This window comes from Hylaeus volcanicus, chromosome 5, assembly GCF_026283585.1.
Source record: "Hylaeus volcanicus isolate JK05 chromosome 5, UHH_iyHylVolc1.0_haploid, whole genome shotgun sequence".
NCBI classification, from domain to species: domain Eukaryota; kingdom Metazoa; phylum Arthropoda; class Insecta; order Hymenoptera; family Colletidae; genus Hylaeus; species Hylaeus volcanicus.
Genome location: NC_071980.1, coordinates 5,524,326 through 5,546,586, shown reverse-complemented (window position 1 = coordinate 5,546,586; position 22,261 = coordinate 5,524,326). Strand labels below are relative to the sequence as shown.

The 22,261-nt window shown below is 37.8% G+C and overlaps 3 protein-coding genes across 12 annotated transcripts; 2 read left to right on the top strand and 1 right to left on the bottom strand.

The window, feature by feature from the left end:
- Positions 1-289: 289 nt before the first annotated feature.
- Positions 290-8,928, top strand: LOC128876397 (ATP-dependent RNA helicase bel). Of its 3 annotated transcripts, XM_054122725.1 has the most exons (9): positions 290-476; positions 591-701; positions 1,347-1,434; positions 1,749-2,332; positions 2,410-2,882; positions 2,967-3,271; positions 3,358-3,657; positions 3,731-4,006; positions 4,119-8,928. In XM_054122725.1, the coding sequence occupies exons 2-9, from the start codon at positions 657-659 to the stop codon at positions 4,238-4,240; spliced, it is 2,193 nt and encodes a 730-aa protein (XP_053978700.1). In that variant the 5' UTR covers positions 290-476; positions 591-656; the 3' UTR covers positions 4,241-8,928. The 3 variants fall into 3 exon arrangements, with proteins under 3 accessions (XP_053978700.1, XP_053978699.1, XP_053978701.1); XM_054122724.1 differs by having other exon boundaries at positions 290-701; XM_054122726.1 differs by having other exon boundaries at positions 297-701; positions 1,347-1,428.
- A 1,162-nt stretch (positions 8,929-10,090) lies between these two features.
- On the top strand, positions 10,091-13,754 carry LOC128876403 (dnaJ homolog subfamily C member 3). The gene is made up of 6 exons (XM_054122742.1): positions 10,091-10,286; positions 10,361-10,471; positions 10,565-10,764; positions 10,899-11,224; positions 11,371-11,714; positions 11,793-13,754. Exons 1-6 carry the CDS (start codon positions 10,238-10,240, stop codon positions 12,209-12,211), a joined length of 1,449 nt encoding a protein of 482 aa, XP_053978717.1. The 5' UTR covers positions 10,091-10,237; the 3' UTR covers positions 12,212-13,754.
- Positions 13,755-14,056: 302 nt separating this feature from the next.
- Positions 14,057-21,996, bottom strand: LOC128876401 (5'-nucleotidase domain-containing protein 3). Of its 8 annotated transcripts, none has more exons than XM_054122739.1 (9): positions 21,979-21,996; positions 20,706-21,023; positions 18,531-18,706; positions 17,790-18,017; positions 16,737-16,877; positions 16,397-16,554; positions 16,126-16,312; positions 15,867-16,007; positions 14,057-15,737 (listed from the first exon to the last, which is right to left on the bottom strand). In XM_054122739.1, the coding sequence occupies exons 2-9, from the start codon at positions 20,896-20,898 to the stop codon at positions 15,381-15,383; spliced, it is 1,581 nt and encodes a 526-aa protein (XP_053978714.1). In that variant the 5' UTR covers positions 20,899-21,023; positions 21,979-21,996; the 3' UTR covers positions 14,057-15,380. The 8 variants fall into 8 exon arrangements, with proteins under 8 accessions (XP_053978714.1, XP_053978712.1, XP_053978708.1 ...); XM_054122737.1 differs by lacking the exon at positions 21,979-21,996 and adding an exon at positions 21,956-21,973; XM_054122733.1 differs by lacking the exon at positions 21,979-21,996 and adding an exon at positions 21,360-21,901.
- Positions 21,997-22,261: the final 265 nt, after the last annotated feature.

The following is a 22,261-nucleotide window of genomic DNA, read 5'->3' as shown; positions in this document are numbered from 1 at the left end:
ATTAACTCCTTCGAAAATTCGAATTCAAAAAGTATCGAATAATTATTGTAATTTAAAAAAATATTTAGTATGATATGGTCTACTCAAGAAAGAAGTCTAAGCCTAGCTTCGCAATTTACTCTAAACATTTAAATGTTGTCGATATCTCGAATGCGTATTTAAGGAAAGTAAATTAAAAGGGTAACGCAAACATGTTCAAGGTTACGTTTTTATAGCACGTGTAAGATACAAATCTACAATTTGAAATTTTAATACACGAGAATAATGGGAACGACAAACGCCTAGGAAATTGCCCAGTAGAGTGTGCTCCGTTAGTTTTCGCAATATCCGGCGGAAACAAGCTGTCAGCCATCTTGCTAGCAGTATTTCGGCGCTCGGCCATTTTTGTTGCGTCGACGTCAAGTGTGGCCAGAGGCCTTTCATAGTAGTCCAGTCTTCGAATTTCCTTTGCATCGAAGTAGCGACAGGCAGAAACTGTAATTATAATTAACTTGACTTAATCGACGAGTTTCGTTCGTAGATCAGCAGGGAACGAAAGGAGAGAGGATAAGAGCGAACAATTGAAATTTTTTTGCTTGGTGATTGTCTAGGCGAGAGAAACAGCTAAAGAGCTTCTGCGGCAGAGCCACGAAAAATACGCACCGAGGCGGAGTAATATGAGTAATGCAGCCAACCAGAATGGATCAGGTCTAGAGCAGCAGGTAAAGTCTAGAAACAGTATTAGTGTCATGTATTACTGACAACCGTTGTTTCGATGCACCATCTCTCTTTCCTTCCTTTCTATTCGAGTATCTTATTGTTCGACCTCATCAGTGAATTCGTGTAACGTGCAACGCATTCGTAGGTGTAATTTCATAACCTATCCCTTTCCGAATTGTTTAATCTCGCGATATTTTTTCGTACATAAAAAGCATTATAGACTAGGGTCGTTCGTCGATTTCGTTTGTGACGTACAGCTTTGTAATGGCGGCAACCAATTCTGAGAACAGCATGCCTTGTGCCATGACGCATTCGCACGTTGATTTTTTATCGTGCTCGATATCTCATTCTTAGTCGAATTATACGCGTTATACGCACTTTACACCTTTCTTTTTTACAGTCTATTTAATCGATTCCATAAAATTACACATTTATCGCGTTTCCAAATTTTTATTTAATAAGCATGATTATCTACGTGTAAACAGTTTACAATTGTAATATTTTTAAATCAGTTAACATGATATTTTAACATGATATTTGCACATCCTATCTTTGATGAATCAATTACCAGCCCAGATTGGTTAACATGTTAATGATACTAATTATGAGGAGGAGTGATTTTACAAATTAGATGTCTTACATTTCAGTTAGCTGGTCTGGACTTGTCGGGCTCCCGCCAACCAAGTGGGGGCCGCTACATACCACCACACCTACGAAATAAATCTGGAAGTGAGTGTCAGTATTAAGATTTACTATATTTATTATTATCAGACATGCATATTTATATTTTTATAGCATATTGACTCTTGACTTTAAAGTGGAAAATTAAATTGTAAGAATTTACATTGAATTTAGTTCATGTATACATTTAAAATGAAAGAATTATTGTAATGATTTTCAATTTAATACTAAGTTTTCATGATGTAGAGGTTATTGCTACTGAGAGAATTTGTGAGTCAGTAGTACCTCTTGGTAATACTGTCTGTATTAGCCAGAAATATTGATGATAATGAAATAGTAGAAAAAACTGTATCAGCAATTATTTATAGGTAACGTGCCTTCTGGCGGAGAACATCATTCTTCTTCCAACTCAAGATCATATTCTGAACGAGATAGAGGAGGCGACCGTGTGCGAGACAGGGAAAGGGAGCGAGATCGTGATGGCGATAGAGGAGGTTCAGGGTATAGAGGGCCAGAGCCACAGCAACGAAATTCTCGTGATGGCGATTTTGGAAACTTTGGAAATTTTTGTGCACGCAACAGGCGTAGTGGCAATCAAGAAAATGGAAGAGATTATAGATACTCCAATTCCGAACGCGAACGCGAACGTGATCGCCCGGTTAGCTCCGGTAATGATCGTTGGCAAGAGCCTAGAGGAGGAACAGGAGGTCGTTGGCCAGAGAATAGGAATGATCATAGAATTGGCAGCGGCGGCGGCAACGCCGGTAGATGGAAGGAGGATAGAGACGGAGGAAGAAGAAATTCCGAAATTGACTGGACAATTCCCACTAGCAGGGATGAGCGTCTGGAGTTGGAGCTATTTGGTACTGGGAATACTGGCATTAATTTTAGTAAATATGAGGATATCCCAGTCGAGGCTACTGGAGATAACATACCATCACACATCACATCTGTAAGTTCTATAACATCCCAATTAAAATAGTTTATGTTAATAAAATAATGCATGCTTACACTTGATTTATTTTTTAGTTCAACGAGGTTAAGCTGACAGAGATAATAAAGAACAGCATTGCTTTGGCTGGTTATGATAAGCCTACACCGGTACAAAAATACGCGATACCGATTATCATTGGACGTCGTGACGTTATGGCCTGTGCCCAAACGGGGTCTGGTAAAACAGCGGCCTTTTTAGTGCCAATATTGAATCAGATTTATGAAAGCGGGCCACTTCCACCGCCAGCGCTTGGCCCTTCTTCTGGCAAGCGTAAACAGTATCCACTGGGTTTAGTATTAGCACCTACAAGAGAGCTTGCTACTCAGATATACGACGAAGCAAGAAAATTTGCGTACAGATCGCGTATGCGCCCTGCTGTTGTTTATGGTGGTTCAAACATAGCAGACCAAATGCGAGAATTAGATCGTGGCTGCCATCTTCTTGTAGCAACGCCTGGTCGCCTTGTAGATATGCTGGGACGTGGTAAAATTGGCTTGCATAATTGCCGGTATGTAGTGAATTTTTATTAAATTCGGGCTTTATCTCCGCGGGTCCTCACGGTTAACTGTTTCGACGTTAACGTATGTTTTAGATATTTAGTATTGGATGAAGCTGATCGTATGTTGGATATGGGTTTCGAACCACAAATAAGACGTATAGTCCAAGAGGATAGAATGCCTCCGACCGGTGAAAGACAGACACTCATGTTTTCAGCTACTTTCCCGAAAGAAATACAGATATTGGCTAGGGATTTCCTTAGTAACTATATCTTTTTAGCTGTGGGCCGTGTTGGTTCTACATCTGAAAATATTACTCAGAAAATTGTATGGGTAGAAGAACACGACAAACGTTCTAATTTGCTTGACCTTCTTCAAGCTAGTAATGCCAGAGATCCTTGTAAGTTGCAAAAATTAGTGTATACGTGTAATCCTAACAGGCTGTATTGTATAGATGTAACATAATTTATCGCATTGATACTTTAGCTGCCGAGTCATTGACTTTGGTGTTCGTTGAAACAAAGAAGGGTGCAGACATGTTAGAAGACTATTTGGCTGAAATGGGCTACCCAGTTACTAGTATTCATGGTGATCGTAGTCAGCGTGAACGAGAAGATGCATTACGTCGTTTCCGCGCTGGTGTAACGCCAATACTTGTCGCGACTGCCGTTGCTGCCCGTGGACTCGATATTCCACATGTGAAACACGTGATAAACTTCGACTTACCAGGCGACGTAGAAGAATATGTCCATCGCATCGGTCGTACCGGTCGTATGGGCAACTTAGGTTTGTTTCTTTTTCCTCTTTTATTTCCATTCTATTTTACATGTGTGTGATGATAATTTTATTCCCACAACAGGTCTTGCAACATCATTTTTCAATAGTAAAAATCATAACTTGGTGCGCGATTTGGTGTCTTTGCTTAATGAGGCTAACCAAGAACTTCCATCATGGCTGGACCAAATGTGCGGTGATGTAAGATATTCTGGAGGTGGATCCCGACGAACTGGTGGAGGTGGTGGTAGTACTAAAGGCGGCCGATTTAGCGGATTTGGTGCAAGAGATTATCGCCAACAATCTGGCTCTGGACCTACTCGTAATAATGGTTCCTCCAACAGACCAGGCAGTTACGGAGGTTAGTTGGTAACTAACTAAATCATTCATTATTTTAAATTCAATTAAAACTCTTTAGAATTGATAAGAAAGTAAAAGCTTACGTATTATATGGATCGCTTTTATTTCTATAGGAAATTACGGCAATTACGGAGGTAATGATAGTAATTCATCATTACCTCCGCACAATAATTCTGCTAACAACGGCAGCATAGTTGGCTCCGATTATTGGTGGGAGAAGCCATGGCAGAAGTAAATCACCATCATCTCAATTTCCACTTTTACCATTATTACTACTGTACACGTAAATTCAAATATATGTAAGAAAGACACGTACGACATACATCGGATACAACACGCACGTATCTGCGCGCGTATTACATATACACTACAAAAGACAGACAGTATCACGTATAAACACATCACGTTCGCTGACTGCCTGAGCACTACAATTTTTCGAACGAAAAAAAAACTGTTTATTCAATTCCACAAATACTTTTATTCGTGTGCGACGAAACGTTGGCAAATCCCAAGTGCAATTCCAGCATTAACATCTACGAAAGCGAAACGGAATAACGTGGACGATAATGATCCCGCTTTGAAAGCACTCGGTGAGTGATGATAAAGATTTGTCAGGCATTAAATACAGATGTAATAAGATCCATCCAAAGTTTCGTTGCCGTGCGTGTTGAGGAACACAAGTAGTATAATCACTAACGAATCAAATCGTGAATGTCTAGATAGGACGTTACGATACAACACATAGTAGGTGAAGAAACTTAGTGAAATTGTTTAGAACTCCTGTCGAGACTATGGAGCTCGTTGTGGCTTCATTATTTAAATTTTTGGAGAATGTGATGGGCGTATCTTTGAGAATTGTGGCGTCTAGATTCAAGTAATTATATAGCTTTAAATGCACAAGTGCTTCATTACTATTGCCTGAATGGCCAGTAACTTGTGTAGTTTCAATTAAACTAATGGCGTAATTTTTTTTTTTTTTTTTATTTTGTTAGTTTCCTTTTCTTTAATGTAATTCATATATTTAACTAGGCGCCCCGGATACGCCATATCGCCATCGCCATAGATTTCGTGACGATTCCTGTTTTAAATTTACTATAGTCCAGCGACGAATGGTACTTTGTTGTTTTGCCGTCCCCAGACACAGACGACGTTGCGCCGGCAATATCATGGTTTAAATCGATTAAATCACGATAAAAATTACCAATAGTCGACAGCTTCGATACTATAAAAAAGGACACAGGCTACGTCTTAGGCTACTTTTAGAAATGCTGTTTATACTTATGTCGGGTTCCGTTCACGGTATGTACATTTCAAAGTTAGACACTGTTAACTTTATCGCTTTCCTTTAATTTAATTTGAATGGTTACGTAAATTTCATTTCAAACTTTTTGGTCGCTATGTCGGTATTTATTGGTCACTATGTATATCGGATATATATTTGCTGTACCTGAATTTTTAATGTACTCTAATTAGAATTTCTAAACGTAACGAAGACGTCCTGTAAAAAAAAAAAAAAAAAAAATGGTACGGTGCGTTATAAAAATCTAAAATCGCAGTAGTGGGTGCGAGTGCTCTGGAACGAAAACTAACATTATAAAAACTTAAAAAAAAACACGGGTAAACAAAAAAATATACGGTTGCAGTTACAGAGGGGGGTGGGGTGGGGACTTCGAAAGAAAAGAACAAAAAAGCAAACAAAAATAATACATGCACTGTTAGTTGGCTCAACTTTCCGGAAATGTTAAACGAGAGAAAAAGGATAGAAGAAATGAGGAAAAATATACAAGGAAGCAAGCCCTTTGGGACGAGAAGGCAAAAGGCGCACTCATATTTTATAACTCTATTTATCAGTACGCTATATATAAATATATATATACATACTAAGTAATATTCGTAAATACATAAACATTAAAATAATTGAGAAACGACTGTGATATCGAACGATCTTGTGACATTCAATTTCCATGCGAATTGATAAAATGAACAATTTAAATGAAATACAAATGCTGAATGTATTAATTAATCGGTATTGAATGTCAAGAAAGCATAAAGCTCAGTTGTTTGAGCCGAGAGTGGGAAATATTAAGTCGTTAAAGCAAATACATCAAGAACTTAAGTGGCTGTTGTCCGATCGGGGAGGGCTGAACGCTAGCTCTTACAGTCCTGAAAACACGTTTTTGGGGCATTGTTTCTACTTTAAACAAAAAAAAAAAAAAAAGAAAAGAAAATGTAACGCGCATTAATGATAGACGATAAACGGCGGAACGCGTCATTACTGGTTGATGATGTTGGTAGGGCTTTATAGAATGTCGATATCTTTTGTGCAAACGTCGGATTCTTACCTAATCTATGTGAGAAAAAGTACAAATTCGATTTGCGTGACAACTGACAGGATTTTTAGACATGTCATACTTATACCTGTTATATTAATAGATTTATAGTGCAATCGCGTGCGTGAATCGTATGCCGTGTGACCGTGGACCAAGGTGTGAATGCCTCTTAACAGAGGGATAATTATTTCAACTAGAACTTTCAAATAGTGTTACGAGTAAATATTGTTGGCTTCCGACCGTTGCGCGTGTGGTTTTCAAATTTCAATATGATTCTCTTTTTATCGTCGAGTTCCTTTGTCAACTCGGAGGCCCTGCCAAGAACATTACAAGAATCCACAATGAAGAGTGATGATCGAGATCACTTTCCGTTCATAGAGTACAACATTTACGGCAACGAATTATGCAGTTGGACGTTCAGTCTGCCAAGAGGAAAATAGATCTTGCCGTAATACTACTAGTACCACTATTGCTATTATCCTTATTTACTACTATATTACTATTACTATTCAATTTTTTTTTTTTTAATATATACAACGTCTACGTCAATTTCGTAGATGACAGTGTACGCGCAAGCTTTTGTACAACGGCTTTGCTGTATTGCGTTACATTATTTTATATTGCGATAGAAGAAGAAAAGGTATAGGGTGACTTTTGGACACTAGTATCCCGAATGTGTGTTAAATTTAAATTTTCTCATCTTCATCAGGCAAAATTAATCAATCAATTCGAAAAATCCAATAACTATCGTGAAAATCGAGTGAATTCCGGATTCTATTGCCCAATTGTCTACCAAGGCAACGAATACATATGACGCGTCGATGTAAGTTATTTAGTCCTGTGCAGTTGGAAGTAAATATGTTAATTTACGAGTAACATGGTGGACAGAAATCATGCAAGTAACGACAACTATACGCAAAAATATTTTTATACTTGTTTCTCTCCTAGTTGTAACGATATTTTTATACGTAACAGTGTTGGTCGTCGAGCAGTCACGGGTATCATTGATTCCATGTATTATTTTTTTTTTCTTCGTTTTCCATATTACGAACGAATCACGATTCAGCTATCACATACATTTCATATGAAAGAAAAAGAAATGAAAAAATGTAACGACGATTGATAAATATATTTGTGCGATAGTCAGATGTCCACCGTTTCGTAAACCGGTACACGTACAAATTCAAGTACGGCATTATGATTTAGAACGTATTAGCACCTTTAGAGGAAATAGGAGGATGGTATAATAAACAAGACTATTTATTAACGTGTTAAGTATTTATTTTTTGTTCTGTTCTATCAGAAGGGACAGTCGTATACTTGTACTGTACGAGTACCTTTTTAACGTTATGTTTGGTCCTCTATTGTATATCGGACGAGCAGCCTTAGGAAAAAAAAAAACAAATGAAACATTTACGGATCTACGCAGAGTGGAACGATTAGACAAAGATCAATATTGTAGTGCGAAAGAAACTGGAGCGAGAGGGGCTACGAATAGTAAAACGTGTATTACATATTGTGTAAAAAATGAGAAAAACAAAAAATGATGTTTGACTGTGACTGCAATCATTACTACGAAAAAAGAATGCGCAATTTACGAAAGCACACAATACACACAAGATAGAAACATATTGTAAGCCAATAATCGTGTAAGCGCAACGGGATAAAACAAAAGCAAAAAAAAAAAGAAAATCGGAGCACGTTGAAAGCGTCGCCGAACACGATTTTGTTGTCGTCGCGTGCTGTAGGTAATAGTTTACTTTTTATCTTTGTTCTATACATATGTTACGCATCTTCGACGAACTTCGAGTGAACCGCTACGTTTGTTGCAATTTGCGTTCGTTCGATTTTGCTCTTTTTCGCAAAACGGAAAAGCGAAATTTTGCGTGGCGCTTATTGTGTGCGAGTGTGTCTACATCGAGCAGGTATTCTGTTGAAGTGGAAAACGGTAAAAAAATCGAACTAATACTCAGAAGAAGAAAAAAAAAGATACAAACGAGCGCGAGCGAAGGCAATGCGTAATGGGTGAAAGTAAGAGCACACGCGTAGGTTGAAACAAAATTTTGTAGGCGAAATGAGGTGGGATGGCAAAAGAAAAAAAAAAAAGATTTCTTCTAACTTTAACGAATATTATTTAAATCGGGAACGCGTCGCTTCTCGAGTCGAAAACACAGGCAAGGCGCACCGTTGAAAAAAAAAACAAATATGTAAAGGAAGTATGTAGCAATATTGTTGCGCTTCCGAACAGCGAGTCTCGATGGCTGTGTTAAATTTTTTTCCACAGCCAATGATACTCCTCCGTATCATTAAATTGTAACTTTAAATGATACCGCTATATGTCTATTTCACTGTAATATGGTGAGCAAATGGCAACAGAGAAAAAAAAAAGAAAAGAAAAGTTTGAAGAAAGAGTTAAAGAATCGGAACGGTGAACGTACCATTCTGTCGGTCTCTTATTAGTAATTGCACATTTACACGCTACATTAGGTGAACCGAGAAAAATACGAGAAGTAGGATAAAAAATATCTGCAAACAACTGTACGTCGTACGGCTATTGAATGAATAAATAAAAATAAAGTGTCTGAAATTTAAACGAGGAATGTCAACTTAACCTTATAAAGTGTATGATGCATACATATATGTATATCTATCTCTATATATATATTTAACGTGCATACACTTTTGTCATTCATTAGCAATAAGTGTCGGTTCCATTGCGGAAATGAGCGCATGTGCATCTTGTGCTTAGGTAAAGCCAAACACGTGTGTTCTTGTGAAGAATGATGTAGAGTGTCGGTTGTTAAAAATACCTCATAAGAACGATGGATCACGTATATTATTTAAATGTTCATTCATTTTGTGATTCATACGTTTATTTATAGTATTATGCAAAATGACAGGAGAATTCTATAAAACGAACCATCTAATAAACAAGGGAAAAAGATTATGCGATGATTTATTTTGAATGGTTGAATAACGTACTGCAATAGGTAGATCTTATGCTTTTCAGAAAGCAAGAATCATGTCTGAGAACATATGAATTTTCAACAATTTTATTACACGCGACTCTTTACAATTTTATAGTCGTTTAATAACCTTCGCAAGTGAAGCTTTGACATTATACAAAAGATATCGATACTATGACATTGCCAGCTGGCAAATTAATTTGTTTTATGTTCTCTATAACGGCATACTTTACATAGTATAAAATAAAGTTCCTGGTAGGCGTCTGTCTATTTGTTCGAGCTAATCTGTAGAACTACTTGACGGATTTTGTTGCGATTTTCAGTCTTTTATAGATTTGATACGATACATACAAGATACATACTTTGAAAGTTTGTATCAACACTGAGCTTGGTATTGGTAGTGGTTTAATACTAGTAGCGTCATCGGTGGGAAAATGCCCAAGTTTGTAGTAAAAATAGTTCTAACTGTTGTTGCTAGATTTCGCCACTAACTAAACCGTCGATAATTATTGTTTTATTAAAGAACTATTCATAAAAATGATAAATTTTACATATTAACTAATATATTGTAGCGTTATGAAGCAAAGAATCTTATTAATCATGCATTTATGAAAAATAAAGAAAGATTGATTAAAATGTATTGATGGCGTCATCTCTATAGAGATGGTGGGAACTATTTTCACTACAAACTTGGGTGTTTTGCCACCGATGGTGCCACTGGTGGTATCATATTATCAGATAATAAATGTGCCCAATGGTGGGAGACCAATTCTGTTGAACCAACTTGGACCAATCGTGTAAGACCACGATCGCAATGGCGCCGTGGCTGAATAGTTTTGTGTTATCTGGTGGTTGAGTTGAAGCTTGTGAAGCTAACGAATCCTATTTTCTTATTTACGAAGTCTGTATTGCCGTGGCTCAATTTTTTATTTAGTCATGTATCATTGTGGCTTGTTATTGGTATTATTGGATCTGTCTTTAGATGGTATATAATCCTAACCTTTAGCATCTTTAATACAACTATTTTAGGGTACAATTTCTAATAAGCTCGTGTTTCAGTGGTTGGGAGTGTTACTCAATTAGAGATTGACAGGCATTTGGAATTAGGTAAAGAATTTCTAGCTAAGGGTCAGCTGCAAGATGCTTTATCACATTACCATGCAGCTGTCGGTATGTTTTACAATTAATTGTTTTTACGTGGTTTTATTAATTTATTTCTATAGTAGATTTACAAAGAGTCAGAACTGTTAAATTTCATTGCAGAGGGAGACCCCAATAATTATCTGACATATTATAAGAGAGGCACAGTATACTTAGCACTAGGTAAAGCAAAATTTGCACTCCTGGATCTTGATAAAGTTTTGGTATTAAAGCCAGATTTTACATCTGCAAGACTGCAGAGGGGTAATGTGTTGCTTAAACAGGCTCAATTTGATAAAGCTGAAGCAGATTTTCATGATGTGGTAGGTATAATTTTATATCATATGGAAGTATGAATATTTGTAATTGTATACAAAATTCTATTTTGGAAAGTTATATATTCCAAACATTACATAGTTCTATTATACTACAAATGTTTGGTATTGATTTGTTACAGTTGGCAGTAGAACCACACAATACAGATGCTTTAAATGCTTTATATAAAATAGAACCTGCACAGCAAGCTCTGGCAGTTGCAGAAAATTTAATGGGAAATGGTGACTACATGTCTGCAATGCACACTCTTTCCACAGTCATCGAAGTATGTCCATGGTCTGTTAAACTTAGGGAACTTAGAGCTGAATGCCATGAAGCACTCGAGGATTTCATCAGTGCTATTTCTGATGTCCGGTCTACAACTAAGTTACAGTCTGATAACACTGAGGGATTTTTGAAATTAGCTACACTGCATTATCGTCTTGGACAAGTAGAAGAATCATTGAAGTGAGTAGTAGCAATCATTTTATCTTTTCAAATATATTTTTGCCTCATACTGCTGAATATATAATTAATACTGGGAATCAAAATTTATTTATTTAAAGAATGAACTGTCAGCCATCCATATATTCATTAGTATTGTACTTGTTTAGGGAAATTCGAGAATGTTTGAAACTCGATCCGGAACACTCAAAGTGCTTTTCATTTTATAAAAAAATAAAGAAAATAGCGAAGTTATTAGCAGACGCGGAAACGTCCGAAGATACGAGAGATTACGATGGATGCATAGTTTCTGCTCAGGCTGTATTTAAGCTCGAACCAAGTATAGCAAATGTACGTTTTCTCGCTCATCAACTTCTCTGTAAGTGCTATACTGGCAATTCGGATTCGACTAAGGCAATTCAGAATTGCCAAGAAGCTTTGAAAATGCGAAAAGAACCTGGAGTGTATTGCGACAGCGCGGAGGCGTATCTCGCCGCCGAGATGTTTGACGATGGTAGGTAACATTTGTGTAGCGCAAAAATTTTTCATTGGTGTTACAATTTAGTTCCTTAACCATTCTTTGTCCAAACAGCAATAAGGGATTTCAAAGAAGCTTTAGAAATTAACCCGAGTCTACAAAGGGCGAAGCAGGGTCTTCATAAAGCTCAACAACGCCAAAAGCTCTCGGAATCGCGGGATTATTACAAAATTTTGGGTGTGTCGAGGACAGCATCGAAACGGGATATTATTAAAGCATATAGAAAAGCTGCACAAAAGTGGCACCCTGACAACTTTCAGGAAGGGGAGGAAAAGAAACGAGCGGAGAAAAGGTTTATTGATATCGCAGCGGCCAAAGAAGTATTGACCGACGATGAGAAAAGAGCGAAATTCGACCAAGGAGAAGATCCGTTAGATCCAGAATCAGGGAAACATCAACAAGGTTTCAATCCCTTCCAAGAATTCCATCACTTCCATGGTTCTCCCTTCCAATTTAAGTTCCACTTCAATTAGTCACCTTTTTGATCTCACGGTACTAGCCCAAGTAAAATTTCTAAATTATCATATTGTCACTTTATACGCGACATAACCATTTCAATCTTAGCTGAAGTTTAATTTCGCTAATCTACCTCGACGGTAGTCATACGTCTTGCATATGCATTGAACCGGAAGACTGTACGCGGAAAATGTCAATCACTCGGTAAGTTGGATAGCTGACCAATAATTAGTCACACACGGTGATGATATTCGCGGCATTTTCAAATAACAAATAGGTAAACAAATAACTATACGAGTATGGTTCATCTTTATGTTAAGCGTTTCGATCTTCGGTTTGTTTCTGAATCATTGGTTCGTTGATATAATTATTGAAAGTTAACCTATAAATAATATCTACGAATAATTTCATACTATCGCCATAGTAAATTATAATAATTTCGAGGCAATTGATTTACTGAACAATATATTTTATTCCTCGTATATGTATAACTACGCTGATCAGTTGTCAGTTAGATGAAGATTTTTTACTAATCAATTTCGTACCCTCTATAAATGAGCCGTGTATTATGACTGTGGCGAACCCATGTATACCCTCTGCTTCATGATATAAAAAGTTTGATAAATGCCAATTGCCTCGTATGCTTTTAGCGACTGGTAGTAAAATATTTCTTCTATTATTACAACTGGACATAAATCATTTTCATAATGAATGCTATGTTGGTTCTGTGTAAGAACTGGACATGGATTGAAGTGATATAATAAAGAAATCCTTCCTCTTTGATTTAAAAAAAAAAAAAAAACTTGAACTCACATCACATATAATGGACGGCTCATCTGAAATAAAAGTGATTAGAATCGCAATTAATTAATGCCATAGAATATACGGCGGCGACACTGCCATCCGAGTGTTACGGCAGGCTGTGGATCGTTGAGTTTAGCTTGATACTGTACGATGATTGCATCGAATGTACACTAGAAAAGTCATTTTCGGTAATACAGTAATCGAGTGCACTTGTTTAAAGTGTGAATAGCGTAGTATAGAATGCAGTGGCAGTTATGTGACATTAATACAAAGTTACGTAGGACAGTGCTGTGTGCGTGTTGTACTTGCATGAGTGCGAGAAGAACTTTATGTAAATACTGTATCTCTGATATCTGTTTAAATATATTTGAATAATTTATACAAACACACTCGTATCATTTGCATAAAAAATGTGCGAGAATTTTTATAATAAAGTACGCGAAGGGTGTACATAGCGCTCTTCAACATTCGTTATATTTTATAAATTTTCTTAACGTACATCGATCTAGGGACATCAAGACTTTCTTCCAAATAGTAATTCTGTTCCTGTACCTGTTAATTTCTTTGTTAATTATTCGTGTACTCGTTTGCAGATGAGTATACTGAAAAGCGTTACCGTGTTATAAAATATCGACAATTTATTTGTGCTAAAACCAAGAAATATAAAGTTATTTCATGCATAATATAAGATTCTAAGATTCCATATTCATCTCTAGAATTAATTTAGCTTCATATTTTTATTGCACAACAGTCTATGATTTTCAAAGAAATAAATTATTATATTTTCTTTTATTTTCTTTTATGTTCTCTGATACTTGTTCACCCCATTGATTCAAGTATTGCTGGATAAAATGTTAATATAGAAATGTAAAGTTTAATTTCTTCTCAGGAAAATGCTAGGAAGAAAAAGATATTGAAATCCCTAATATAAAACAAGTTGAATAAAACGCTTAATAAAGCAGTGTAGTTAAAATAAAAATATTTAATCGAGGAGTTTAGTAAAGTTAATCGAAATCAAGTTGAAGTCGGTGCAGCTAGAAATATTGTATATACAGTAATAGTTTTGTATAGATTTATTGATCTTACTTGCTATTACGATTATATTTATGTACATTTTGAACACATTTATGTAAGCATTGTATTCACGAAAGACGGCAAAAGAATGTAAATTGCGCTATTGCGATTAGAAAAAAAAAAAGAAAAATTACATACAATTGTTTCCGTGCAAGTAAGTTCGTTATAATTGCATTCAACGTACATACATGCTTTTTAACTGTGCGGTAACACGACGTTCTATTAGGAAAGAAAATATGCTCGATAGAAATATAATCACAGTTATTAGGAACAACCCCTACTAACTTAAACTTCTGTATCCTATTTAGTCTAAATTGTACTTTATCGTAAGGATATCATAGAATAAGTTTTATACGTCCACTTTGCGATATCTTATCTATGATATACACATATACGCTTTGATAATAGGTTTTCAGTTTTAACACTTACACGATAATTTTTGTACCTGAATAAACTATACGTATATCTCATTGCCACGAGGAATAAAATATACAAAATACAACCATATTAAGCGTTCAACGAGTGCCGAACTTCCTTTGTCGTTCTATTAATACTTTGACTGCCGCGGGAAATATTGTTCGGAAAATAATTTTCTTTCTTTGTTCGCACAAAAACTATCTTTTTTTCTGATACATAAATATTTTATTGAATTATGTGTTGACCACTTGGATCCGATACCTTTGGTCACCTTTGTGTTGATAGCATAACTCTACGTTCATAAATCAACGTTCATAAACGTTTAAAGTAAATGTTTTTCTTTGGAACAAATAACGATTGCATCGAATCACCTAAAATTGCCAAATAACATGCAGCAGCCAAAAGGTTAATTGTCTCGTTTCGTTATTTTACCTTTTTATTGTCTCGTGAAACTTGCATACATTTTTGTACTATCGAGACCTTCGCGTTAGAACTTTTTTTTCGTATTCTCCGGAACGTTTGTATATACAATACAATGTAACAAATGAAATTCCATCGACAAGATACGCGCAGCGGTACTTCTGAGTATATTGATTTCGCTAAATGATTATGCGTTGCGTAAAATACATTTCAACGATCTAACAAATTTATGGTCACTTGCTCTCCATCTTTCGTCATCGATTTAAGCAGTCTGACATTCTCTTTTATTTACATCGAACGAAAATGCGTTTTAAATATTCTAAATTCGTAAACTGTTTAACATATTTCTACGGGTTATTCGATTGCGGCATATTTTTTGATTCGTTGCTCTATAAGCTTCTTGGCAAGTTTGGAAAAAAAAAAAACATGGCAAATACATCTAGTCGCGAGTCTAAGAATAGATTCTGTACATTAGACGAAATAACTTGTGTACTCGTGCGGCATGACGCCTCTTCGCGGATAGAACGTGTGAGTCGTCGAGTATTCCAACAGGTTTGTGATCGAGCTCATGTAAATATCGGCGAACCTAAACAGTCTCCTCGAAAAGTACGTGGGATTATGATACGTTCGAAACACGGAGCCGAATTGTTTATTGAATACACGTTTTATCTCGTTACGTAATTGGTCTCTTTCGCTGATCCATTCGTCGAGTACCTCTTGTACGTCCGGCCCTTCGAAGTCTTGGTGCTCCTCGATCAGTCCAGTCAACATTTGCAACCAGTTCGCGTTTTCCTTGAACTTCGGATCGTTCAGTGTGTTTATTTCGTGCTACAATGCCAACAAGTGAAGTTAATATACGCAGCAAATTTAAGAAGTAGATTTGACATGTATTGATCTCCACCAAGACTACTAAATCCTTTTATTCAAAGTGCAATGTATCAGACGCTGTATATTTACCGTCAATTCTTTAATTATGGCCCCAGTTCGCCAACCATGTTCCAATGTCACGTCAGCCAAATCGCTGTAGGGATGATCGCCGAAATATAATACTTGATGACCTTGCCAACCGGTCATATCTTGCAACTGTTTCACCGTGCCCTGTGTTTGGAATTATTATCATTAATAATGCATAGCTTTCGAAGAGAACCGTATAAGATTCAGCAAAAATGAAAACAATTATTTTCTTTTGTTTCAGGATGAAAACGACCGCACTTACTTCGAGATATATAACGCCCTTTTCAAGCTTGGTCACACGATCCCACAACTGGGTTCTATTTACTTCGTCATAAATTCGCAATGGACGCGACTCTTCGGTAAAGAACTTCGGTTTCCTCGCTTGGACTATCACTACGTCGAAGTAATCTTTCCAATTATCGCCAACTAAAAATTTCATTCCGGTGTCGCTGTAAAGTAACATTTAAGTATTCGAATAACGTTATTCGAATATTTGAGTAGTCGATTAGGCGCTACCAAGTTCCGATACTTACACAAAGTGGAAAGGACTGTTGGTTACCAGAAACATTTTTTTGTTCGCATTCTTAAGCCGATCAAAGAATTTTTTTAAATCTTTGTTTTGCTCCAAATAGTCCGACACGTTCTGCACTACCATTCCATGCATAATGGGATGACAACTTTGCACCGAGTTCTGAATGAAAAAGCAGAAATGTTTGTTCTTTTAGGGAATGTCATTATTAGTACTATTCGGGTGTTTTAATATCTTTATTTCAAAATTTGAATACTCGAGTATCATTGAAATTATTTTTGAGAAAAGTTATTCGGAAAATTGTTTTCTTTTTTTTTTTTTATTTCGCAAGCTTTTACGGTTACCTTAACGTCCCTGAAGAGTATTTCGGGGTGATAGTCGATGTGATTTCGAAGAAAGTATTCGGTGACGTTGCATAGTAGGCTCATTTCCGGTACCGAGAATAAATCGGCCAGTTGAACCATTTTCGTTCGATGGAGCGCCTCCTGAATTGAAATTTCATTTTATGCACGCGTTCTCAGGCGAACGTATACATTTAACGGTGGTACTCACTTTCTATATTTTACGTTGGAAAAATCCATCATGAAAAACATACGTGTCGACGCATGCAAACAAACAGAAGATGTTTAATTCGTTGCATGTTTTTCCAGTTTCTGTTTGGGAATGCAAAACTTAGGATACGTGTGTGAACTAGGGCTAGAACTACTCGATTAATTTAACATTCGAACATTCGAGTACACGTTCAAATACTATTCAAATAGAATTCCAGTAGTCAACTACTTGAAATTTACTTTAGTATTCATATTCTTTAGGTTGTCCCGAAAGTTTCTTTCGCGAGTTGCACTCAATTATTTGATGTGGTCGTGTTTATATAAATAGACAATCCGATTTCATAGATATTCGTGTTGTAACAGTAATGGAGCAAAATGAATCGTGCACAATTCAGTAATGTAACATCAAATATTGTGCATGTATTACTTATTAATAAAGCGAAAGAAACTTTTGGGACAACCTAATATTTGTTATCTACTATTCGAATAGAGAAAAATTCGACAAATAGTCCCAGCCTTCGCGTGTATGTACAATGTACATGCAAAATGTTAACCGTGAAAAAGGTCGAAACAGTCATGCACACGATTAAATCGCAAACGTTACGATACAATTTTTGTATTATTCTTTTGAAATGTTTTGTCGCATATCGTACCCTCGTTACTCCGAATTAAAACCCGTGTAAAAAGGGAACGTGTTAAACCAGAATTACCCATTCTTATTCAACAAAACTCCACTCAAGGTAGAAAATTAATTTCCCACTATTATATAACAGTATTCCACTCAAAGTACACAAATTAATTTCCCAAGGCAACTAATAGGATTCCCCCTCGAGCGAGCGCGCTTACGTGAGAGTGTTTATGAGGCGCCTCCACGTAGGCGATCGGTATTATCCTGTTTTTATAGAGCCTGAGGACCTCGTCGTCGGGTAACGGATGCAAACCGCGGTAAACGGCGCCAAATTGAATTTGCAAGAAGCTGTCGAGTTTCAGGAGCAGACCCTTTTCGATGTCGTAATGGAGGCCACGAACGGCGAAATCCTCCTTGTACTTGAGGCTGGCGATTCCCTCGGGGTACTGTACAGCCGATTAAACGGGTTTCGCGTCAAGTTTCAATTGAAATTCTCGTTCCAGGGCGTAATTGTCGCTTGATTTTCGTGAAAACGCCGCCCGACGAGAGCCGAACTCGCGAGCAGAAACGAGTTAGGGAAGTTTCGTTCGCTCGTTCGAATTATACAGTCTCGTCGGGACGACGTCGGCACGAAACTTTCCGTTCCGTCGTTTCGTCGACGATATAAACGCGTCTCGCGATGAACGCCGCCCCTTGCTCTCCACCCATCTTCGAACAATGATTTACGGGGGCAGAAGTTTGGCAACTCGAAAAAATTCAGAAAAGGACCTTTTCAGAGCTCGCAGAAACGTGGGGTGGCCGATGAGAATTTTTATTTAACAAAGAATTCTTAGGGGAAAGTATCGTTTTTCTCGTTTATTTTTTGTCTTGAGAAAATAGACACAAACGTATTTGTTTTTAACGAAAACGTAAACTTGTATAATACTAAGTGTACCACGAGATCGATGTCTTGCACGTACCTTGTACTTTTGGATGAGCATGTCTCGGCCAAGATTGTAGAGCAAGTGGTCCATGGACTGCTTGTAACAGGCCAAAGTGTAATCGTAGTCGAATCCATAGACTTGGACTTCCTTCAAGTCGAGTTCGTTGCAGGCGAAAACTCCTTTCGCATTCACGTCTTGAGGGAGCTTCTTAGCTGAAGTAGGATTAGTTTAGGTTTAAATATGCCAGTTCTGTTATCATGTACGAAGTATAGAGTACGGAGGACAAGTTTTTGAGGCTATATACTAATTAATTATATTTTAGCATTCAGTATTCGAATATTCTTATTGAATCTTCAGGAACTGTAGCTATGTTTGATCGTAGGTACAGCACGGATCTAGCGATTCCGAGGTACCCGAGCTATTGGGAGGAAGGGCAGTAGGCCCTAATAAAATGGAATCCCTAATGGGGACGAAAAGAAAAATTGTTCAGTGTTCGAATGTTTGAGTACTCGAGCATTAATAAACGGAAAATAGTTTCCTTTGAAGTCATTCTTAAAATAAATCCTCGAAGAAGACTCAATTTTCGTAACACCGCGTAGTTCCACGGCTCCACGATTTATTTATCTCGCACGCCACAAAATATTTGACATCAAACGGTACAAGCTACTGCGTAGTTTGGATGCGAATAATCAACAGCGCATGCATCAAAAGGCTTGACGTTACGATTATTTGCACGGTAGTTAATGTTTTCTACTTTTCTTATCGCATTATGCATCGGCCGCGGTATAATTTAAAAACGGCCCGGCGCTACTCTCAGTTTAATGTTTCGCGTAGCCTCAGATATCGCGTATCAAGATGAACGCGAGCGCAGAATACGATCCACGTGCACGTGACTCCGCACGCGGCCTTGTATCAGGACTATACGTGCGCCAGGATAACGCGTGGCATTATTCCTCTTATTTCGATTCACGATAAGTCTGTGCCCTCCTTTTGTTCCAACAGATCCGCGATAAGAGCTGCACTTCACTGTTTTGGAATTTTTCCCAGTTTCTTTTTGAAAATAAAAAAAGAGAAAGGCATTTTTCCAAAAATTCAACGAGGTCAACGTCACGCATGGAGAAGTTACTAAACCAAATATCACGATGTTCAGATAAATCAGAAATTTATGCCTCGTTGTCGGATTCATTCTTCTCGCTCCCGAACGGTACATACAGAAATCCGGTGGCCTTGTCACGATTTATTGTTCGTTTATTCTAAATTAAATCGTCTTAAGTTTGATTGTTCATCCGTCGATATAATTAATATTGCCGATATTCTGTCCATCCCGAAATGGTCGTTTTGGAGTGGAATGGTCCATCATATTGTGTTACGCCCAGAGATTTTGGACGCTCGCCAAAATAAAGCGAATGGTGATAAAATTCCGTACGCTCGGGCGACAAACGTGCGGATACTTTCGGGTGAACGCATTCGCGACTACTTGCCAGCAATCTCGCCTTTAAGATGAAGCGTAAATCGAACGCTTCCTGGAAGGGAGCGTATTCATTGGCATATCAATTACAATTTCCGCACCGGCACGCGATTTACGTGCTATGTATCAAGGTCTCGCGCTAGTTGCATCGATCCGAAATAAGCCTGGCAGAACTTGTCGAAACTTTTTATCTTCGAATATTTCACTTTCGGAATGCTACTCGACCAATTGACTGTTAGAATACTATTCGAACATTTAAGTATCAGAACATTGTACGGGGACTTGATTAATTACAATAATACAGGGTTAATCGATTATAGTAATACTATTTAAATAGTTTATTAGTAGAACACTGTATGAAAACTTGATTATTAGAATAATACAGGGTTACATGATTATCGTAATACTATTTAAATACTCCATTAGTAGAACACTATTCGAATACTTGACTAGCAGAATATACAGCATACCATTATTGGAGATAGTTATTAAATAAACATTGCTAAACAATATAAAGTTACAAAACATGTATCTAAAAAGTAAAATCACGCGATAAATTTGAATATTCATCTCTCCGTACTTTATTCGAACAGCCGCATCTTCGATTCGAAATATCGAAGTCGAGGCTGTGTGCGCGCATGCGCGAGGCGCTGCGCGCGTGGAAACAAGACGGAACGCCAATCGTTCAGTGTGTGCGAGAGAGGAACGACGACAAAATGGCCGCAGCCAGTGCTCGTACTTACACTTGTACTTCTCGAGGACCTTCTTGTAATTCTCGAGCATGACCTCCCGTGATATCTTGATATGATGGAGGGAACGTTCACTCGCGAAACGCGATGAACGTTTTCCCGAAACACGGAACAGCAACGACGGCAATACATTTTCGACGATTAGCGGCGATGCTGCAGCGACAGCGAGGGTCCTCGTGTGCAGCATCACGGACGATTGGCGGGTTACGCACCCAAGAACACGGTGCTCGTCGATTGGCGCTTCGCCCGGCGGGAAATTCAAATCGGTACGCCACCGTCTTCGACGCTTAATCGTTTAATTGCTTCCCCAGTCTGTGTGAGCGATTTTCAGTTTATAAATTGCTGATATTAAGTATTTACGACTTATTAATATTGGTATACAGAGTTTTCCAAAGAGGATTCGAGTCGTATTATAAAATAAATCATGATGCCTATTTCGGAAAACTCTTTTGAAAAAATCAGTTTTGATAAGGGGAATTTATCGATGACTCTACGTATCAAGTAAAAATATACGCTAGACATTCGAATTTTGATTGAAAGGTTACTTAAAGCGAACCACTTTGAACGCTCTTTGGAATTCTGATACACCTGACGAAGAAATAGAAAGTATTTTTAATGATTAGACCGCGGATTATCAGATTCTTTTACTTGAAAAGTTACGATTCAAGAAACTGTTCTCGAGTGGTCCAACTATTCAACCTTCTACACGAATCACGTCTCACATGGAACTAGTAACAATTTATCGAATAGATACTCGAGCAGAAATTTCTCGAACGGGTTTAACGAACCCAAGTTTCTTTATCTCGCGCCTAATAATCAATTCGGCTACTCGGGAGTTTATCTTCGGTGTTATTCCACGATTGTAATCGAGCGCGTCGACTTGCACGCACTCTAACAATAAGATAGAGATCCGTTCTTCGTTTATCTCCCTCTTTCCCTCGCAAGATGCATCCCCTGGTTCGTCGGGCACTCGCTATTTATACTCCCGGCGCGTTCTGCTCCTAATTGTCCAAGTTGGAGCGTCGGCGTGAATTCACCTCGACTTCGTCCGAAACGACGAGTGCACGCGCGATCGAGTGTGCCGCGTTCCCCGTTTTACTATTCACTGTTTGTCTTCGCATCGCCTCGTCGCGAGGGACTGAAGGGATCGCGTACGATCGCGGTTCAATCATGCCGCACGGTCATGCGGCGTCGTTGTCGAATAATAGATAGCGAACTGTCGTAAGTGGGGAAAGCAGTGATACCTGCTAGACGAGAATAGACGTACAGCGTCCGAAAAAAGTAGCCACACCTGCGCCTTCTCGGACGCTCCGCGTCTAAATGCCTGATCGCACGCTATGCAGAATATCGTATCGATTATCGGAAATCGATTTTTCAAACCAAAATACAGTCACGGGCGTCCCTGTAAACGAGACGTTGGTTTCTTAGGTTCTGTTATGAAATTCTCGAGGTATACAATTTTTTTCTGTTGCCTTTCGTATAGAAAGTATGTAAATGATCGTAATAAAGGCCTGCTTCCAGTTTGCCTGTTTCTAGCTATTCGTTTTAAA

Bases quoted from the DNA above. Each gene is read 5' to 3' on its own strand.
- LOC128876397 (XM_054122725.1), top strand. From the start codon at position 657: ATGAGTAATGCAGCCAACCAGAATGGATCAGGTCTAGAGCAGCAG. The intron at 702-1,346 runs GTAAAGTCTAGA...CTTACATTTCAG, and splicing joins GATCAGGTCTAGAGCAGCAG to TTAGCTGGTCTGGACTTGTC. The intron at 4,007-4,118 runs GTTAGTTGGTAA...TTATTTCTATAG, and splicing joins CAGACCAGGCAGTTACGGAG to GAAATTACGGCAATTACGGA.
- LOC128876403 (XM_054122742.1), top strand. From the start codon at position 10,238: ATGTATCATTGTGGCTTGTTATTGGTATTATTGGATCTGTCTTTAGAT. The intron at 10,472-10,564 runs GTATGTTTTACA...ATTTCATTGCAG, and splicing joins ACATTACCATGCAGCTGTCG to AGGGAGACCCCAATAATTAT. The intron at 10,765-10,898 runs GTAGGTATAATT...GATTTGTTACAG, and splicing joins AAGCAGATTTTCATGATGTG to TTGGCAGTAGAACCACACAA.
- LOC128876401 (XM_054122739.1), bottom strand. From the start codon at position 20,898: ATGCTGCACACGAGGACCCTCGCTGTCGCTGCAGCATCGCCGCTAATC. The intron at 16,878-17,789 runs GTAAGCGCGCTC...ATTTCAATTCAG, and splicing joins CGCCTCATAAACACTCTCAC to GAGGCGCTCCATCGAACGAA. The intron at 16,555-16,736 runs GTAACCGTAAAA...TTTTTCATTCAG, and splicing joins TACTCTTCAGGGACGTTAAG to AACTCGGTGCAAAGTTGTCA.